Source organism: Lonchura striata, chromosome 2 (assembly GCF_050655825.1).
Source record: "Lonchura striata isolate lonStrDom1 chromosome 2, ASM5065582v1, whole genome shotgun sequence".
In the NCBI taxonomy this organism is placed as follows: Eukaryota; Metazoa; Chordata; class Aves; order Passeriformes; family Estrildidae; genus Lonchura; species Lonchura striata.
Window position 1 is genome coordinate 5,532,260 of NC_140704.1, and position 20,864 is coordinate 5,553,123.

The window sequence follows — 20,864 nt, forward strand, 5'->3', positions numbered from 1 at the left end:
AGGCAGCACTTTCTGCTGTCTGAAGTGGACTGCAATTAAATAATCTCTCAGGCATTTAGGGTTTGCACCGTGGTTTGAAATAGATTATAGGGCAGCTGGAGTCAGGGGAGAGTTTCTACCTGGTTCATCCACAACATTTCCTTGTACTACATGGACACCTTAGAAGAAGGCTCCAGAAGTTCTGAAGGAAGTGTGTCCCTCCCCAGTCCTGTTCTCCACCCCTTGTGCCATGGCACTGAATGTTCAGCACCCCTGTTCACCTAAGTCAGGCTGGCATGTGCTCCTAGCCATGAAATGAGGGCAGTGCTCCTTGCTGTGCAGCGGTGAGGGAGAGGAGATGCTCCTGGGGCTTCACAGCCCTTGATGTGGGCTTTGAAACCTGCAGGGAGGATTATTTCCAGGCTTTTCTGAGGCAGCCCTGAAATGCAAGAGACAAGATTCACAAGACTTCCCTCATTTCTTCTTTTCCCATTGCTTCCATCTCAATTTAGGATGCAGGATAGCAATAAGAGAGGATGCTTGGCATCCCCACTCTTACAGCCCCAGCCTCCTGAATAAGCAGAGTAACGCTGGAGTTTCCCCTCAGGAAGGTGACATGGTATAAAATTTCTTCTAGGACAAAATTCCTTCTCTTAATAAGACCTCCATTTAAATAATCCAAGTCTCAGAGCTGAGATGCAGCTGGCCCATGTGCCCAGGAGAGCATTTCAGAATACTTTTACCCAACAGTTGGTCTGAGATCAAACAGACTTGGCATTGCGCTGTTTCCTGGATAACACGCCGTCATTATTTATTCATCTGAATCAAAGTGCTTGATGTTTTCATGCTATCAGTTAGACAGAGCCATATCGTCTGCCTCCCCTTTTTTTTTTTATTAATTTGTTGTGTTTCAAGAAAGTTTTGAAGCTGTTGCAGTGGGAAATCCATAGCTTAAGTGGCAGCTTGCTCATCTTTTATTTATTTTTGTAATAATCCCGTTGTTACACATTCAAAGCTCCAAAAGATCCTTGTCCTCAATCAAAAGTTTTGTGTTTGGATGAGGTTGTAGTGGTGACTTCTAGAAAGCATGATATTCTGGCTTTGAATAGGTACTGTTGTTTTTTTTTGTTTGGGGTTTTTTTTTTTTTTTTGTGATTTAAAGAGATATAATATGTTTGATCAAAAGCAAGTAATTTGAAAATTGATTTTTATATTTGGATTAAGGTGATAAAATTCCCAATTTTTTCATATATTTTAAAACTACAAACACAGGAATGTCAAGCCAGTGGGAGAACCAGCAATGGGATGTGATTAGGGTGATTTCTGGCCTGTTTCTCATCATTCTTGGAGAGAAAGTGTTTTTTTTTACCCCTATGAAAAATGGTGATTTTCTCTGATAAATCTGTTCCCTTTTCAGTTTGGAGGCTTCTTTGTTGCAGAAAGAAATTTGTAACTCAAAGTAGATGCTCTTTACTTAAACGCTTCTCTATTGGAAAAGCATTTTTCCATAGAAATAGAGTTTCAATAGGAAAATTTGCAGTCAGCTGTTCCACACTACAGGCAATGCTGCTCCCCCTTCCCCTCCAAAGGGTGGTTTCATACAGAACCTGCACTTCTGCACATCCATACCAGTGCTGTGGTTTCATAAGCACATTTCCCTATTTTGAAATGTTTTCCTGTCTCCTGTTTTTGTGTAAAACATCCTCACAAAGAGGGAGAATGATTAATTGGAAACTCCAGAGGAAACTACAAAATCAATTTCACTCAAAGAACTGTCTAATGCAGAAACTAAACAAATAAAAACCCCCAGAGCATTATATGGGTTTTTTCCCTATCCTTATTCAGTCATCAGGCTTTTAACTGTTACTTGGAAGATTTTTTCTGACATTAAACTATAACCTTTTATATTTCACCTTATTAGTGCTCTGCTGCACATTATCTGTGAACACAACAAACAATATTACAAAAAATAGCTGAAAACTGTCTTGATGGAGTGCAGTTATTGGGACCACTTACACCAAAAGGAGTTCTGATCCCCAAACTCATTGTGCTTCTTTATGAAATTAATCCATAAGATTTTCTGCTCATAAATAACTGTGAAATGACTGAACTTTAAAACATAAGACATCTTATGTGCTAAACCTCATGGAAGAATAATCTCTTGATAAATTTAGTTTTAAAGTAACGGAAGCGTGGATGATTGCAATTCTATTTTCAGACATGCATGATAAAACTTTTCTATTTTGTTTGTAGCAAAGCCAGTTTAAGCCAGGACTTCCAAATGAAGATGGAGATGTGAGAACAAGCAGGGTTGGTGGGGTGAACAGCCCTGGCCCTGGGTTTGGAGGTAGTTTTGTGAAGATGAACCCAGATTGTGGGAGATTAAATGTGAGATTTGAGCTGGTTGGTGCTGATGGCATCACCAGCCGTGTCAGAAAGTCTGGAAGAGCAGGGCCTGTGTCTCTGCTCTCCACCTGAGCCATCAGAAGCAGAGAACACTGAAACCATCAAATCTGGGATCATTCTGTGTGCGTTGGGTCAAACAGAGGCAGTGATGTCTGTGTTATCCAGGCAATACCTAAATAACAGATACAAGTAGGCCAGCCACTGAGGTGTGTTTTGGGTTTGTAAGGAGAAAATAGATAAGATAAATCAGCAGAACTCTTTTCAGCCACTGTGAGGCTAAATGTGAAGCATATGAAGAGGGATTTCCCATTACTTTGTTAATATGAGCATTCAATTTAATTTCTATTCATGTGGGAGAATCATAAATTGTAAGAATTGAGAGGATCAGTAATGCTTTTAATGGTCTGATCTTCCAGGCTTGATGTTCTTCTTGCTTGGGCCTCAGGGCTGGCTTGCAGGCTCTCCTGGGAGTTTTGTGATGGTGTTTTACACAGCTCCCTTTGCCAGCACATCCCCTCAGGGAACAAAAAGGTTAGGCAAAAGTCAGACTCGAGGACCTTAGGGGTGTTTTCCAGCCTAAATGATTCTGTGATTCTAAGTCATGCTGAAGCCCAAGGCTGCAGTGCAAAGCTCCAATCTGCTCTGCTGTGACCGTGTCTTCCAGGACATCCTTCAACTTCTTTGCAGCTCAGTGACTTGGAGAAAAGGGAGAGGCACAATTTCCATAAAAGATGGTGTGGATTAACTTTGTCTAGCTGCCAGGTGCCCACCAAGCTGCTCTCTAACTTCATCCTCCTCAGACTGGATTAACCCACCCTAGATGGCTATTAAACAGTCTGATACAAAAAAGAGGCACTTGGAGGGTGTGAAATATATCCTGGAGACAGGGACACGAGGAATCTGTGAAATGCTATCCAAATTTGCTTTTTTTCCCCCTCCACTTAATTTCTCTCTTCTTTGTCTGACAGTAGAGATAGGCTGGAGAGAGCTGGGGTCTAAGACAGCTCTGCTGGAGTTAGGAGCTTTGGGAATAATTTTGTAAGGAAAGTAGAGACAGGGAAGAGTGTTTTGGAGCCAGGCTAAACATTTATGAGGGGAGAGAGGAACAGTGCTATCCCACTCTTAATTGCTTTTAAAATCATTGTGTGCTTTGTTACAATCTGCAAGACAAGTCCAAGACTAGAATAGGAAAGTGGCTGTGAGCTAGGACAGAGGTGCACTTTCAGCTCTGTTTTGGATTGTTTTGTCATGATCCTCCAGGAGTCATGGGTGCAACTAGCCCACATTTCACTCTACTTTTAAAAATATTGCCTCAAAACCACTTCTGCCCATGTAACTGCACAGTCCAGACCTCAAACACCCATTAAATTTGTAGAAACAAAATGTAAGGCATTAAATGTTTTCTAGAATTGTGAGTCTGTAGTGAGTCTGAGAGTATCAGGACAACCTGTGTGACCCTGCTTCTGGGAACAATGTGGTGGTCATTGACTAATTAAATGTATCCCGTTTGGTAAAACTGAAGATCTGTATTATGTTCCAAAGCAATTGTGTGCACTGGAAAGCTGTTGTAGAAGTGTTGGGGTTTGCCATGCACTGGAATGGAGCAGCCCCTTGGTCCATTCCTTTGCCATCATGTGGTTGGAGGTGGCTGGTCTCTATTTTTGAAAAGAGTCAAGGCAGAAGAAAAAATAACACCCCTCACACACCTTGCATCATATTCCACAATGGTCTGACTTTTGGATGGAGGACATCTCTCAGTCCAGATGTCCCTGCTCTGTCAGAAAAAAGCAAACAGGAAAATGTAGACATAGCATTCACAGGTACCTACAGGCACATACCAACACCAGAATTTTGGCATCACAATAAACAAATGGACTCATCAGAAGCCTTGCTAGGGTCTAAAGCATAGTTTATCTCTCTGAAGTAGACATTGAAAATAAGAGAGATGACTCATGCCCTAGCAGTGGCTATTTCGCCCTGAATGTGTAACATCCTGCACTTCTTTGGTTTGGCTAATCTATTCCAATCCATCAGAGATGCTAAATTTTAGTTGATTCAATCTATTCTGAGAATATGAGGCTATTTCACAAGAGTTGCATGTCCAATATATATATATAATTTAGTCAAAAATAGCTAGAATACATTATTTGCCCTAAGCTTAGGAACTACACTTTAGGATGGATAAAGATGCAGGTGGATGTAGAGAGGAGCAGGCAGTACTCATACATGGCAGATTAAAAATTAACAGATCTGATCAAAATCTTCCATTGCCTTGTCAAATTTGTATTTTTAGTTGAAATTGTCTTGAAAAAGCAAAAAGAAAATCAGAATGTTCAGGCAGTACATTCTGCATCATTTTAGGACCCTGTCAGGGTAGGTGATGTTATAACTCGTAGACATAATGTCATTCTGAGGACTCTTAACCCCAGTATTTATATGTATATAGGAAGAGGTTAGGTCAAATATTGGATGACCTCTCAGTGGATTTGCTGTTTATCACTGCTATTAGTAATCACACAATCATATCACAGAATGGCTTGATTTGGAAGGGACCTTAAGGATGATTTTTTTCCAACCCCCCTGCCATGGGCCATGATATCTTCCACTAAACCAGGTTGTTCAAATCTGTCCAACCTGGCCTTGAACACTTCCAGGGATGGGGTTTCCACAGCTTCTCTGGGCAACCTGTGCCAGGGCTTCCCCACCCTCACAGGGAAGAATTTCTTCCTAATATCAAATCTAAACCTACTCATTTTCACTTTAAATCCAATCCTCCTTGTTTTACCTCTCATGTGCTTGTCTAAAGCACTCTCCAGCTCTCTTGGACCTGCTTTAGGAAGTTCTGTCAGCTCTCCCTGGAGCCTTCTCTTTTCTTAGCCAACTATTGTAGTCTGTCTTCATAAGAGAAGTGCTTCGGTTCTCTGACCATCTTTGTGGCCATCCTTTGGACCTGGTCTGACAGGTCCAAGTTTTTCCTGTGTTGAGGGATCCCAGATGTGGCTGCAGCATTCCAGGCAGGGTCTCACCAGAGCTGAGCATCTTTTTCCACTTGCTGGTCACTCTGCTCATGGTGCAGCCCAGGATATGGTTGGCTTTTGGGCCAACTAAATAATGAAAAAGTTATTTTTAGGAATAATGTTTTTTGGGTTGTTTTGGTTTTTTTTTTTTCTTACAGGAAGTGCAAGCAAGTTCCCAAAATATGGAGCTAGTGCATTTTCCATGTAGAAAACACCATGCATTGATACCATCATCAGATATTGCCCTTTCACAGGCCACTTGATGTATTATTTTCTGGTTTGCTCATTGACTGTTTGGTCCCATAAGCTAAATTAAGCAAGGAGCCACAGCAGGGTTTGCAATACTAGGCCTCTATTGTATCCTTCCAGTGCATTGTGCCTCAGGCCCAGCTGAGAATTACCAACCACTCGAGCATGCACCGGTGACACATAAATGCGTGTTTGGATGTGGCCTGTTAGTAAATGCAATGTCCCCAGCAGTTTTGTTTGGATGATTATATTATTGCTAATTAACAGAAAATGTCATGACTTTTGGAATAGAATTGTTTGTGCAATGAGTTATTTACTCTGAAAAATCCTCCCATGTGAAAAGATGAGGAAATTGTACAGGGGAGAATGGGAGGGATACTTGGGATTGCCATGAGGTTCTCAGAAGCAGGAGTCTCATTGACATCAGTAGGACATAACCAAAACCACTCCTGGTAATGTGACTCAATCATATACCTCTAAAATCATCCATGTTCACCACTCTTTAAATGCTCCTCATCATTTGCTCAGATGCACTTTGGGTTTTAGTTAGTGTCAGGAGAAATAAAGTTTAATTCAGCTAACCTACCAGCAAATGTAGTAGCTGGAAGGCGGCAGTCTTGGTGATAACATTAAAAGGCTACTAGATATTAAAAAAAAAAAAAAACAAAACAATGAAAAATCCCTGGCTGCTCTGCATCCATTTTTCTGTCAGACTAATTTACATAATGGTTTAGAACATTATGTAATTCAAATCAAATCACTGTCAGTCAGCACCAGCATCCATTGCATCTTTTCCATGGAGCTATGCTGAGTGGCTGAAGTAAACTTCTTTGAAAGGAGCAGCAGAAGACAAAAAACTCGGTCTCTCCAACGCCAGGGGTCTGACCCACTGCCTATTGCAGTCACACAGAATATTCCCCTTGACTGACATGAGCTGAGGATTCACCCCCAGAACCCATGTAAGCTCTTAACTCTGATTCCTAAACTTGGCAAACAAACCCAGGCGGTTTTCAATCGCAAACAGGCAGAATATCCCTCCTCTCTGGACAGCAATAATCCCTCTCTGTCTCTCGGGGGGGGAAGGGGGTTGAAATCTCTTCCATCAGAGTAAAAGAGCCACCAGCTTTATCAAAATAGTATTGCCAAATTTACAGTGCACTGAATAATGAATCAAATCTTCAATATATTCTAGCAAGCACCAACTCCCTGATAGATTCCATTATCCTTCCTGAGTCTCTACTGCCATTACCTGAAAAGATAATTTTGCCAGTGCACTTCTAAATCTGTGCCTTTTTATTTTTTTCTCTTTTGTATTTTGTTGCCAAAGCAGTGAAAATATTTGCCAGTAGCTGGGGCTCCATTAACACCAAAAATTATCCAAAAACCACAGACAGAGACCCTGCATCCTTGTCCATGGTCACCCACCATCATAGATAGAGATGCTTTGCATGGAACAAAGAGGAGAATAAAATAGTAGTGACAAAATCTCACAGAACTGGTGTGAATGTCATTTGAGAGTTATTGCTGTGGGCAAGGATAGGTTTGTGAAAAGGTTATGTTTGCCTGGAATAAAGTAGGTGGGAGGAGGAGAGAATTTTCTTGGCTAAGGCATAGGAAATGGATAAAGGTAGAGAAGGATGGGAAGATGGCTATGTTGGAGGTGTATGGATAGGGTGGAGTTTAGTGAAGAAAGTGAGTGATTTTAGAGCAAAGTGCTGTTGCAGACTGGCAGGACCTGCTGTTTCACCTCATATCAGCCAGATGCAGGAGGGGGACCTGCCACCTCCCACAGCTTAACTTTGTATGGTTTGAGTCTCTCTCCCCCAGCCTTTCACATCCAATTTTTTATTGACCCTTCACCTCAGCTTCTTTTTGTTGCTGTCCCTTGAAAGAAGGAAAACCTAAATAGCTTTATTCACTATTAAAAATGAAGTTTAGTTGTTATGTCATGTTTGTCTCTTAATTCATTGCTACCATTGTGAAAGAGGCCCTGGCTTTGCTTACAGAGTTTCATCCATCTCTCTTAATGTAAACATGTCAGTTCTGATGATTGGCTTTTATGAGTCTGTTTGTTTTCTGCTGATGAAATGTTTCCCTATAACTCGGATGTGAGGGGATCAGGAAAGCCTTACCTAAACTGTGCTAATACATCAGACAGCTTTCCAGACGTGGCTCCTTCTTCCCTAGAAGCATGCAGCCAAGATTTTGCTGTCTAGCCTAAAGCTGCCTTCTTTCTCTGGCATAGCCATCCCATAATGGCACCAGAATATATTTTAATAGCTGTTTTACAGCTTCCTTTATCCGTCTTTATGTCTTTACAAAACACTCTGTGAATAAAATGGACCAGATTTGATATATTTTATTCATGGGAGCATTCAAAGCACCTAGTGGTGTGAGCACTGTGTATTACATTTGGCACAATATGGAGTTTTCCTGTAGATGTCTTATTTCTTGTTCAAAAGCCAGTGACTGCATCATGAGCTGAAAACATCCCTCTTTCTTGGTAGTTCTTTCCAAGCTCTGTTGTTTCAGAGTAGCAAAGGAAGAATCTTTCGCTGGATCTGAAGACTGTGTAGTTTATTGTAAAATAACTCTGAGACCAATTTCTAGTTAATTAAAATAGACATGAAAACCTACTGGGTGCAAAGAATTATAATTCTCAGCAAAATATAGAGATCTGCATTGGTAACTATAATGTGCTCTTTCTCTCTTGCTTATTTATGTCATTTGGTTGCAGAGTAATTTGAAATAAAGACACCTGCGAAGAAAGCAGAATATTTTTAGCTCACTAAAAATATTTATTTCATCATAAGAGAAGACTTAGTGCCAGCATTTAATTATTGGCAAAAAATTTATGATCCCCAAATACCCTTTCAATATCAGGATGAAATATTCTGAATTCATTTCCTTTAGCACATGTTGGCTTTCTGAAGACTCTATTTTTTCAGTAAGTCATTGGAAATGTCAGAATGCTATGATTCTGATGAGTGAACAGCCAGCAAAACCCATTAAACTGGATTTAAAAGAAGATACTGCGTAGGCAGAGCTGGTTGTGACAAAAGACCTGTGGACCTGTGACTCTGAAGTTTTGTTTTGGATATTTTGTGCTGTTTTGGTTTGGTATTTCCCAACAATCTGGATGCAATGAGTTCTCTTACATATTTATTTCTGCCCCTGGTCAGCATCCATGGTGAGCAGGAGCTCTTGTTTTGGGACATGTGTTATGCAATGTCGTATCAACCTGCAGGTTGGCCTTGTGACACGGGCAGCAAGAGGAACTCTGGCTCACATCTCCTCCTGTGTCAGCTTGGACAGGTTTCAAAACTGTGCTTTGCCTAGGAGAGCTCAAGAGCTAAGCATTTCAGCCATTTCTATCAAAATTTTGTGGAATATCATCATTTTCCCCTGCAGACCAGCCATGGGAACCAGGCACTGGATTTTCCAGCAGCCCTTTTTGCACCTCCACCTTGGAGCTCACCCAACAAGATGTTTGTGGATAAACAAACATTTGCAGATTGCCTTCACAGGGTGCAAAAAGCTCAGAGTTTTCCAGCTCCCTGCAAGCTTGGTTACCTTCTAGGCTATTAGTTTAATACCTCAATTACACACTGTCTGCTGTTCATGCTCTGGTGTGAAGGTGCTCTTTTAAAAAGAAACATTTCTAGCCAAATATTCTGGATCCTAAGAGATCAATTCCCCAGGTGTGACTTCCCTGGGCAGAGCTGTGCTGATTTATGGCAGCTGGAGATGTGGCTGATTATATGTGTTAAGAACATGTGTTGCAAAAACAAGCATTGTTTGTGGTCTTGAAAAAATTATGCCTCTTGGAGAGAAACAAACCAAATATCATCTTAAGCAGAAGTAATGCGTGCGCTGTGTAAATTTTTTGAGGACTGTCTTAATGTGAACACACAGGCCCTCAAAGTGTGTGCTAACAGCAACTGAAATTTTTCAGTTAAAAGAGAATTTCCCATGACACCCCCTCACTGTAGAATGTGAGATGTGGTATAAATATAAGTGGATTAAGTCTCAGAAGGTTGTTTGTTTGTTTATTTGTTTGTTTGTTGTCAGTAAAATTATGAAGTGTGTCTCAGTTACCTAGACTCCTTTAGCTTCTTCATCTTTTTACAAAAAGTCTTTATTTGATCTGAGTTAAAAACAGTTCTCCATGCAGCCATTACTTCATGACTGGAATAAAATTTCTGTGGGTTCCCATATCAACTTTTAAATATTTTTAAATCTTATTAGGTGTTTGTGTTTGTGTGTAAATTTATGCATATGAATGTATTAATCTAGACCAGTGACATTAAATTAGATGTGTCATTGCTGGGTTCTTTATTTCCCTAGCCTACAATTCTCATGTTTTGCTGTGCTCTGCAGGTCAAAGAAAAATGCCAAAGAGATTATATGGAAAAGGAGTGTGTGGGGGGAAAGATGACTGTGCTCCATGTAGTCTCAGACATTGAAAAAAAAACCATCCACATGACTCTTCTTGTTACCACAGCAGTTAGGAAGACAAAATCTTTATTAAATAACAAACATTTCTTCAACAAAAGGAGAATTTAAGGCTGTGGGATTAGTATTTTGTAAGAGTTTGGACTAGCAGAGCTGCAGTGCAAACATCCCTCTCCCCAGCCCGTGGTCTGCAGTAGCTTCCCGAGTGGCATCACGGAAATCAGCAGATGAGGACAGTCCTACTCAAGATGAGCATGTGTGATGCCTTTAGCCTGCAAGACACTCTCACAACCATGATCTTCCAGTTTGGTTCCTTTATTACCATTGCCAAAGGCCTGAAATGCAAGTTTGAGTCCCTGATAAAACAGAGGGACTTGCAGGGCTTGCAGGTGATGTTCTGAGAACCTGAGAGCTATTTTGAGCTGGAGTGGCTGAAGCCTGTGACAGTAAGGTTAAAACTGCAATGGAAAACAGTATTTATCTTTCTGAATAAATACAAGTGCTAGTAAAATTTCTTTGCTCTCACTTCTTGCCACACCAAAGAAACAATTCTTCTTGGGGCTTTATTTTCATATGCACGTTTTGTTTGCATAACCAGTACATTTTATCAGCAACAAGCGATGCTAACTGGCCAAGCAAGAGGGAAATTTTCCTTCTGTGCTTGGTGATATCACAGAAACAATGTGTTTGAAGCCTTGTACTTCAAAAATATGCCTGTGAGGAATGGAAAAATTCAGGCTTGTATTGTAAATACGTGAGTCACAACAGCTATTATCTCTTAAGAAATGGCATTCGAGCTCTTTGATTCAGTCATTGATGATTTCCCTTTTTAACTTGTGGTGCTTTCTTACCCTTTCAAGAAACATCTGGCCTAACCCTGGCTATTTGTAGAAATGTTTGCAATTCACAGATTAAAAGAAATTAGGCATAGAAAGGACCCATGAAATTGTCCATTTCCTGAAAGCATATGAAATTGAAAAAGAATTGTGCTAAATATATATATATTAAAATGTGGAAGTTTATCTTATATACAATATGAAGACAAAACATGTCACAAATCTTCAATTGTAAAGGTGCTGAAACATACTTTTTTTTAGAGAGAAAAATTAAATAGATGGCTAGCAAAAACTCTAATGAAGTTTGTGTACGATTTTCCAGTTCTTTCTAGGCAGCTACCTTTCTGGAAATTGTAGATAAAATTGAAAAGATCAGGTTTTGACCTGTTTGAATTTGATTAATTTTTCTAATGAGAGAGAGCTTTAAGCAAAAATAATTACCTTTAGAAAAAAAAAAAATTAAAACTTCTAATGCCGATTAGGCTTTTTGGGCTTTTTTATCTCCCTGACCATGCCCTGTTTGTTTCTCTTTTGAGGAAAAAATTCAGTAGTTCTGTTGCCAGAATGGCTTCTCTTGAAGTCTTTAAGGAAGTCTGAGACTGTGTGGACAAAGCACACATTTAGGTTTCTTTAGACTGGGAAGAGTGTTAACATAGGACAAGCATAAGTAGCTTTTCTTGCTTGCACCCAGGTTTCTGACTCAGAGGTAGCAACTTGTGTTTTAAATCATTTATGGGCCTTTTGTCACTGCTCTGTGACTTGATTAGAAATTTCTTGATTCTCATATTATTAGAAAAAGCAAACAGTCATTCCCCATTCACTGCCTTGACAGAGCTCATCATCATCTGGAATTCAGCCTAACTAACAATGTTCTCATCTCCAGTTTAGAAACCTCTTCTCTGCCCTTCCAGCAGTCCTGAACAGCCACTGCCTTTTGTTGTCCCCCTTCAGCACTGAGGCAGTTTTCATTCTGGAGCAACAAAAATGGAAAGGACAAAAAAACCCTGAGAGAATTCTCTGACCACCTGTATTGATGTCATTTATAGTGAAAGTGAAATTCCATTTGCTGAGTCACAAAGCGTTGGGTGTAGGAAACTCGATTTGTGGGAAAGCTTCTAATTTCCTGTTTTTCAGCAGGAAGAGGATAAAACAAATGACATAGAGGGGAGAGGGGAAAGGAAAAAGGAGAATAAATCTAACAAAAGAAGAATGCCCCAAACTTCAGGAAGGCTAATTCATTTCAGCCCTGCTTGTTCAAACCAGCTGTAATTCAGAGCATAATGTACAAGCTTCAGTAAATCATTCCAGTGTGATAGACTGTGATCAATGACAATTTAATGAATTCATTTTAAAATGAAGTCAGAATAGGAGAGACAGTAGTTATTCGAAAGCGTCCTTTACTCAGAGAAATTGAGTCAATAAATATGCTCTTTGTCATGCAGAGTCCAGTTAGAGTCTTGTTTGCTAACAAAAATGCTGTCATCACAGAGCCTAATAGACGCAAACTATCTGGAACTATCCATTGTAAATAGACAAATTCCATCTGAAAGCAGAAAACAAACGTGGTGGCTGAACAAAGAGTGGGATCCTGCATGCGTTGCTGAATGAAATAGGGTAGCCCACCTCAAAATCTACTATTTTGTGTGTCACAAGAGTGTATTCTGATTGAGTATGAATGGCCTGGTGGTGGCAAAAATACAAGGTCTGTGTTTCTTCTGTGAAATGAGTTTTAATTTTTGCGGAGTGAGGGCTTCTCTCGCTGGAAAAACATGCCTCTAAAGTGACTTTAAATTGCAAAATGTGGCTTCAGTGGATGGATTTGTGCAGGCTGCTAGAACAGGAATAAGCTTCATCCTTTTTCAAACAGTAGTTTTACATTAATTTTCGCAGCTATCCGTGTTGTTTAGTGCAGATACACGAAGGCTTTTTGTTCAGATGTGCTTTTCACGCTTGGTTTTATTCATGTAAGTTGAAGAGATGGGACAATTCTTACTTGTTTTCATTCAGGCAGAGACTGGAAGTGTTAACATTGAAGTACCATCAGGACAAGATTATCAAGCTTTACAGGTTTGGGTTAGAATCATAGAGTAAAAGAATATCTTGAGCTGGAAAGCACAAGGATCATCGAGCTAACTCCTGGATATTCAAATTGGTCTTGGATGAAAGGAGCCTGGTTTTCAGATATGACAAACTGGCAACAGTGGCTGTTCAGCATCTTGGAAGCTTGGTGTGCTTTCATGAAGGTCCCAGAGCTTTTCCAGGCACATCGGAGCGTCTATCATCCTTCAGATTTCAGGGTGTGGAGGAAAAGAAAACGCTCAAAAGTCCTGAGGAGATATCTTGAAGATGGTATTTCCAATCCCAAAGGAAAATTAAAATTATATTACAGAAGGCTAAGACAGAGATTATGAAGATTTTTTTATGGGATTTAAAAATCTAAACTTGACCCTTCACTCTTTAAATTTGGAATAGAACAGCTGGGGCATTTTTAGATTTTGCATCATGTGGCCAGACATCGGCTGATTTAAATCTGCCTTGCAGTCATCTTAGGAACATTGTTCATCCACTCCCAGAGCTGCATTTTCAAAAATGAGTTAGGAATCTGAATCTCTTTTGCTTTCAATGAAATTTAAGCTAGTGTGAATCTAAGTTACATCTTAGTTTGGATTTAGGATCCAAAATGACTGAAGAACTGAAGAATATTCCACAATCTATCTATAAAGTCTGTTTAGATTTGATCATGTGTGATTTCTTATTGAAATTACAATCTCAGTCATTTTTGTTTTCCTTGATGTTCTATTAACCGCACAAAAACAGATGAAGAGCTTCCTGATAATATATATCGAGTTATTGGGGGTTGAGTTTGGTGGGGTTTTCTTATTCTGCTGGCTTTGTTCTTGTTTTCCTCACACCACTAACTTTTGATAACTTTTTTATTTGTTTCAGCTGTTTCCACTACTAGGAGTAAAGACCAGTAAAGACAAAGCAGGATGAAAAGATGGCTGACTTCTTGTTACCACCGGGTACTAACAGCTTCCACCGGTTCACGCCCGAGTCCTTGGCTGCCATCGAGAAGCGAATTGCAGAGAAGCTCGCAAGGAATGCCAAGCAGGAGTACAGAGAGCAGCTGGGCGAGGAAGAGAAACCTCAGCCTCAGTTTGACTTGCAAGCTTGCAAGAAGCTGCCTGATATCTATGGGACTGTTTCTCCAGAGCTCATTGGGGAGCCTTTGGAGGACATTGACCCTTTCTACAACGATCGTAAGGTGAGCACCAACCTGCTCCTCAGCCTCTGCTAAAGCGTGACCTCTTCTATGAGTGCTCTGCTTGTTATCTTTCTATAAAAAGTAAAAATACTTCTTTCCCAGATTAAGGATCAAAATGTGGGCATGAGCAGGGCTCCCAGAAAACATCTAAGCAGGAGGGCAAAGAGCGATAAAAAACATAATTTAAGCTTGTGTGTTTTCAGATAACCCTGAGAATGAATATACAATATCTGAAATGAGCAGAGCAGTAGCTGAGTTAATTTAAGCCAGAGGTTTTTATCTGCCCTATCTTGCCTTCTGCATGAGCTGTGACTTCACAGGTCTGTTGTTTATCACTTAAGCCCCTTAATGTTAAGGGCTTCTGGGTGACTTGAGCCTTGTGCGAGCACTCTGCACAAGAGCAGGAGGCACCTTCACAACCATTCCTGGAGAGCAGCAGTTCTGTTCCTGCTGGGGAAGAGCAAAACTCCATTTAAGATGACCAAAATAGAGCAGAAGGGAGGTGTGAGCAGCATGTGCAGTGCTGGCACTTTGCAGAATGGTGAACTTTGTCCCAAAGTGAGCATCACCTGATGAGGGATCACGTGCAGGCTGGACCAAAGCCACAGCAGTGCAAACAGCTTCTGTCAAAAGGCTGTTGACAGCAGAGCTGGGCTGGTTGCTTACTACAGTTCATTCCCCTTTCCAAGCATTTCACAAACTAGAGGATAAAATAAAGCTTGGAAGGCCTTTGTATTTTTAGGCAGCTTCCAGTTTTTTCAGGTACTGCTGTTAGTGATTTTGGGCTATGCTATTTCCTGTAAACAACAAATTAATATGACCATAATGGCACTTCTATTAAAACAGTGTAGAGGTAGGTGCTAGAGCTACAGAATAAAAGTTGAATGGATAAAGAAAAACAGATTACTTACCTGGAAGGGCCAGAATTAACTTACCTTTTAATTTACCTGCTATCCCTGGGCATAAGCAACAGGATATAGATTTGCAATTTTAGTGCCATGAAGTTTTTAGACTCAAGGTGCATTAATTGCTTAGATTTTATATATTGTGCATCTCAATTCTGTCTCTGAGTGAATATTAGTTCCTCTATGACTGGTGGGGCATCTTCAGAGCTCTGCAAATTGTGTCAGCATCCAATTCACTTTTGTTTTGGGTTTAAGTTAACTCAGAGAATTGTTTTTCTCTGGCCATATTAATCTGAGCACAATGAGAGTGCTTCAGTGCCAAGGTCAGATCCTAGTGTGGAACTGTGCCTCCTACAACTTTTTACTTGGTGAGACAAAATTGAGAGCAATAAAGTGTTCAAAGTAGAGAAGTTGGATCAACAACATGGTGAGATTTGCAACACCTGGGAAGAAGAGCATAACATAAATTCTTGCACCACATTTTAGTCTCCAGGTAATATTTTTAAAATTAATTTTTAAATTAATTTTTTAGTCTCCAGGTTATTTTTTATTATTTTTAAAGGTGATTCTGCTCTCTTCCCAGCCCCATGGTAGAGGTGATGGCACAGGACCCACTAAGGGTTGTAGAAAGAAAAACTACTTGGGATATTACAACAGGACAGTCAGTTCTGTAGGGAAAGCCTTGGACAAAACTTTTCACCAAGAGAGAAAGGGGGTTTTGGGAGAGGGGAAAAGTATGGGATGCTAGCAGGAGTTTCCCAGTGGGATGTGGGCTGGAAAAGCTGAGCATAAATGCAAATACTGAATGTTCTCATTTCCTGTTTTGTTTTCCAGACATTTATAGTACTGAACAAAGGGAAGACAATCTTTCGATTTAGTGCCACTCCTGCCTTGTATATACTTAGTCCTTTCCATCCAATCAGAAGAGCAGCAATTAAAATTTTGGTACATTCATATCCTTTCTGTTGATTTTCCTCCTCATGTATTTTATATGGGTTTTAAACACAGATGGATGGAAGTCAGAAACCATTTTATTTCATTAAGCTGTTTTAAATTTTTTGGCTGAATTTGCCTGCACAAGCAGAAATGCACTTGGATTTTTGGGTTTGTTTCATTTATATTGTTATGTGAGCTATAAAAATGACTGTATCATACTGCTGGCATCAGATAATGTGAATTGCAGTGGAGAGTCTGGGGAGTTTATTCAGGATTAAAAGACGGGAAGGGACTGATGATCTTTACTGAAGGGAAAGTGGGTGTAGTACCTCAGAAACGAAAGCAACCAGGGGAAATCTGCACTGATGGAGATTCCAAGCACTTCAGCAATCCCTCTGTGACACTGCAGACATGATTTAATTTTGAATTGCTTCAGATCAGAATTTTTTTTTCCTGAAACAAAATATTTCAAAAATTGTCTTGTTGATTCTTCTCTAGTTTGTTTATTTGGCTATGTTATCTGACAAGGAAAAAAGGCACAGGCTGTCCTTCTGGACCTTCCAATGGAAGAACAGTGCCTGATTTCCTGTAGCTCTGGTTCTGAAGTCATGCAAAACACACTGCAGTGGTTGGTTTGGGCTTGTTTTTTTATTTTTTTCACACAACCCCAGAAACGTTCTATTCTGATATAGTCCTATCTCTCTGGAAGGCCAAACTGACCCAAATGTTCAGCTTTGTGTGAACATTACTAAAAACACACCTTTTTTCATGACTTGGCTGCTTTCTCTAGGGTGCACATGGGAGACCAGGCAGTGATAATTCAAAGGCTTCACATGCTGTTCTGATTATCCCGTGATGTTTTAGTGATGGAAATCCCTCGTCTGCAATGCTCATGTCCATCACAGAGAATGAATAAATATTAAGTAGGTAGCATCTTAGAAACATTGCTTAATTATCAAATTTCAGGGAAAGCAAATAGGGAAATAAATTAGATTCCCACTTCACACAGAGAGGAGAACAAAAAGGTGATACTGTAGATATTCCATCAAAAGGAAAAACAGGTGGAGCTTCTGATTGTAATAATTCTATGTAAAAATGACTATATGTTATCAGCCAATATATTATTATGGTTACTAAGAATACACTGTAGAATTCTGCAGCGAGATGAGCTGGTGGATCAGATTATGTGTGCACACAATGCAGCACATGCAGCTGCATACCTAGAGCTCAACCAAGTTTTTTAGGCACAGTTACCTCAGCACAGCCTTGCTGAAGTTAATCAAGGTCAATGCAATTGCCCAGGTATTGCTAAGGGAAGAATATGAAAAGTGAGCTTCTTAGAAAGAAATTGAGACTATTGCCTCCAGCTTTGAAGGCTTGCTCTGTCTTTTCTTCCCTTTTTTCTGCATTGTCTGGTGAAGCCAAGAGGTGACAGGAATGTGTAGCACAGGAGCTACATGCCCTTGGTAGCAGTTGAACAGAAGATAAATAAGCAAGAAATCCATATCACATTACTTCCAAGGATAAAGACCACAGAGGACTGCATTTAAAATATCTCTCAGGAAAGAAATATGGTCAGATAAGGAGTGTAAGATTTTCAGAGTGGCAGGTCTCAATGCAAACATAAGTTTAGCTGCAGAAAGACAGAAATTATCACCTTGTGTTAATTTGTTGAGAGATAAATAATAATGTCAAGAGATCCCATGGCTCAGCCTTTGGGAGGCACAGGCAGGAGAGAACAACTCCAATCCCAGTGAGACAACGAAGATCCTGAATTAGGCACTGATTTGTTTTCTGTCAATAAAGACCTTTTGTATCAACCTGAAATACAAAGGCCAAGTGGCAGAGCAGGCAGTCAATATCCCAGGCAGAAAGGAGCCTGAACCCGCAAGTACTCAAGCAGATAATATCACAGACATGGACCTGGGAACCAGATCTATCCTCTTGCGTGACTGTAATCAAGCAATCTTTATTTTCCCCAGGGCAAAAGCCTGAAAGGAGCATTAGCAAATGGTGCCCTGTCACGTAAATATTTGTAGCAGCTTCTTTAGTGGATGCCATATTTCAATTTCCAGCCATTGAGTGCACCATGAAGGCCAACAGTGGAACAGAATAGAGAGGACAGAGTAAAATATAAAGAAGCTGTGGGGGTCACATTTCTTGGTTAAGTAGTTGTATGTGGAGCTCTTTCTCTGAGATGTCTGGCAGGATAGATGCTATGTGCTCACTGCTCATCTAGCCAAGACTGTGAATTCCAGTCTTTCAAAAGTACACCTTCCAAGGGCAAAAACTTCCACATCCTCCTAGTGATGTTTATTACAACTAATAATGTATCTTTAAAGCCCTTCTAGGTATTTCTCCTCTTATTCAGAATCTGTGAGGCCTCATGGATGGTCCAGAGACCACATGGCTGCCCAGAAGGTGGCCCTGCTCCACTCCTGTCCCAGAGCACATGAGGAGTGCAGGATTGTATTCCCAATGGGATGAGCACTTTTTGTCTTCTGCATCATTATTAGCTGTTATTAACATTTTTATTAACAATCTCCACCTTCTAATGAGATGAAATCACTGGCAACATTTCTTTGATGCCTTGTGTTTAAAAGACTCCTCTTAGTTCTTCTTGCCTGCAAGCCAAGGACCATTCTGTGGTGTCCTTAGTTTCTCCAAGCAGTTTGCTAGCCTATATAGAATATGTAGCAATTGTAATTTCTAGTTTTTCTAGGTTTTATAGCCACTTTTTCTCACTTTGCCACTGATCCAGGCTGAAGGTTTGGCAAAAATGACCTTCCTTGGTGCTAGAATTATGGATTCTGGTGCATCAGAAAAATAAAAATAATTTTCTTACAGAAGTTCCAGTCTTTGTGCATATTTTCTGCTTGCAGCTTTCCTCCCATCTTATTTTGCACACTTGCCATAAGGCAAAATGAGATCTTGTGAGCACCAATTAAACATTCTATTCATTGGGAGTAACCTTTGCTTGCACATATTATATGTAATTTGGCAATGATCACCTGAAGAGCCTCTAGTACTCAGTCTGCTAATTAACAATTATCCATCATAATGAAGTCTAGAATAGAAGTATGCTGCGTTGGACTCGATATCTTTGTGCTAGGAGATAAAATTTATAACTTTTAGAATCGGTTTCTGCAAAGGCTATTCTGTAACCTCAAATTGGAAATAATAGGTTTAATTTATTGCAGAAAGGATCTTAATGAGTAGCTTAGTATATTTAGTTTGTAGGCTTTGGAAAATTTGATTTAATAGCAGTTCTAAGATAGGGAATGGACAATGCTGCTAATACAGCTTATCTCAGTTTTATCTTCTTTGCTTTGTCCTTTCCGAGTAGATCATCATCATGGACTTTTTCTAATGCAAACAATTGCATTTGATTTCAGGTAGGAATGCTAATTTTCATTCTGTGGGGATTTCTGTTTTCTCTTTCTAATTTAACACAAACCACTAACTTTGGTGTATAACCAGCTGAATTGTTCCATTCTTTTATGTTCTTTGTAGTTTTCAGCTTGGTCATGAAACCCAGATTGAATTTGTAGTGTGTTTGTTGTCCCAGAGCTGGCCCTTAACATTTTCAACCTGTGTTCTCTGGTTTGTGCTCTTTGGTGCTTGAATAAGGAGGTGATGACACCTGCCTGTAAGTGAGCATTTGGGAGAGCTGTTAGATTCAGTTTATGTCACAAGGAAACAGGCATGTAGAAATCAAACCAGTGACTCTAAATTCCAACATAGGAGTTTATTTGCTTGGAATGAAAATATGCTGTTTGTTTGACATGGTCTGAAGATAGATCTCTGCGTTCCTGTGCTTCATCCACAGCATTTCACTGGAGTTGAAAAAGTAATCCAGTGTTTTCTAGGCTAGCTGGAACTTAATAATTTTGTTAACAAGAATGACAAAACTTATAGAAATACATCTGAAGCTGATTTGAGCAAATGTGAGCAGGTATCAGTCATCCTTCCCACTCCTTCAGTAGGAGGTGTTGGCCCAGAAGTGGAAGATGTTTGTGAGATGAGCAGTCCCTGTGAGTTCAATTACTGCTTTCTGTGGTGGCCCTGGGGAATCTGCAGGTTGGTTACTGCCAATTTAACCTTGCAGTTACTTATGTGGCCCATTGGAAAATGTTCCACTCTGTATTCAGCAGAGATTTTGGCTCTGCAAGAGGATAAATTTAATGCAAATATTTCAGGACGTAGCTTTGAAGCTAAATCCTTCAATCACTATTCTCAAACAAAAAAATAACACAAGCAAAATCAACTACAGAGGTGAAATAAAACCGAACCAAACTTCTTTTTTTTTTCCTTCATAAAAAAGACAAAATAAATATATTTTTTGGTTTTACTTGTATTCCCTGGGAAGGGTCCCTGCCTATTGACTGGGTAGCAGGCTGTTTTTCCTTTGCCTCATCTTCTGTAGTTAGATTTTCCTGGTTGCATGCAGTTATTGATGCAGGAGAATCCCATCATATTTTGTAATTTTTTTTACAGAAAGCAGCATGTGCTTTTAGGAGAGCTGTCCAGTGAATTATGTTATCAATTTCAGGAATTTGATTTAGGGTTCTTTTTATGTTTATGGGTTCAGCTTAGCAGCAAAGAGTGTGAACTGTGCACTTGGGAGATTTGTTTTAGCCTCCAAGTAGGGAATTGGTCCCTGAGCAGAGACAGAGAGCCCTGCCCAAGGCTGGGCCTATTTGCCCAGCAGGTTTGCAGACCAAGCCTTAAAATTAGTGCTCTGAAACTCATACTTGCTTTTGGTGAAACTTTATACTGAAAGCGAGACCTCAAGCCCATTAAAGAGATTAGACAG

General features: G+C 40.0%; 1 protein-coding gene across 1 annotated transcript in view; it reads left to right on the top strand.

The window, feature by feature from the left end:
• LOC110484562 (sodium channel protein type 5 subunit alpha) overlaps positions 1-20,864 on the top strand; it is a 214,478-nt gene that overhangs the window by 26,139 nt on the left and 167,475 nt on the right. The window contains exons 2-3 of the mRNA XM_085563330.1: positions 13,889-14,207; positions 15,947-16,064. Coding sequence (XP_085419456.1) covers positions 13,941-14,207; positions 15,947-16,064 — 385 coding nt within the window. The 5' untranslated portion in view covers positions 13,889-13,940. The remainder of the gene's footprint in view (positions 1-13,888; positions 14,208-15,946; positions 16,065-20,864) is intronic.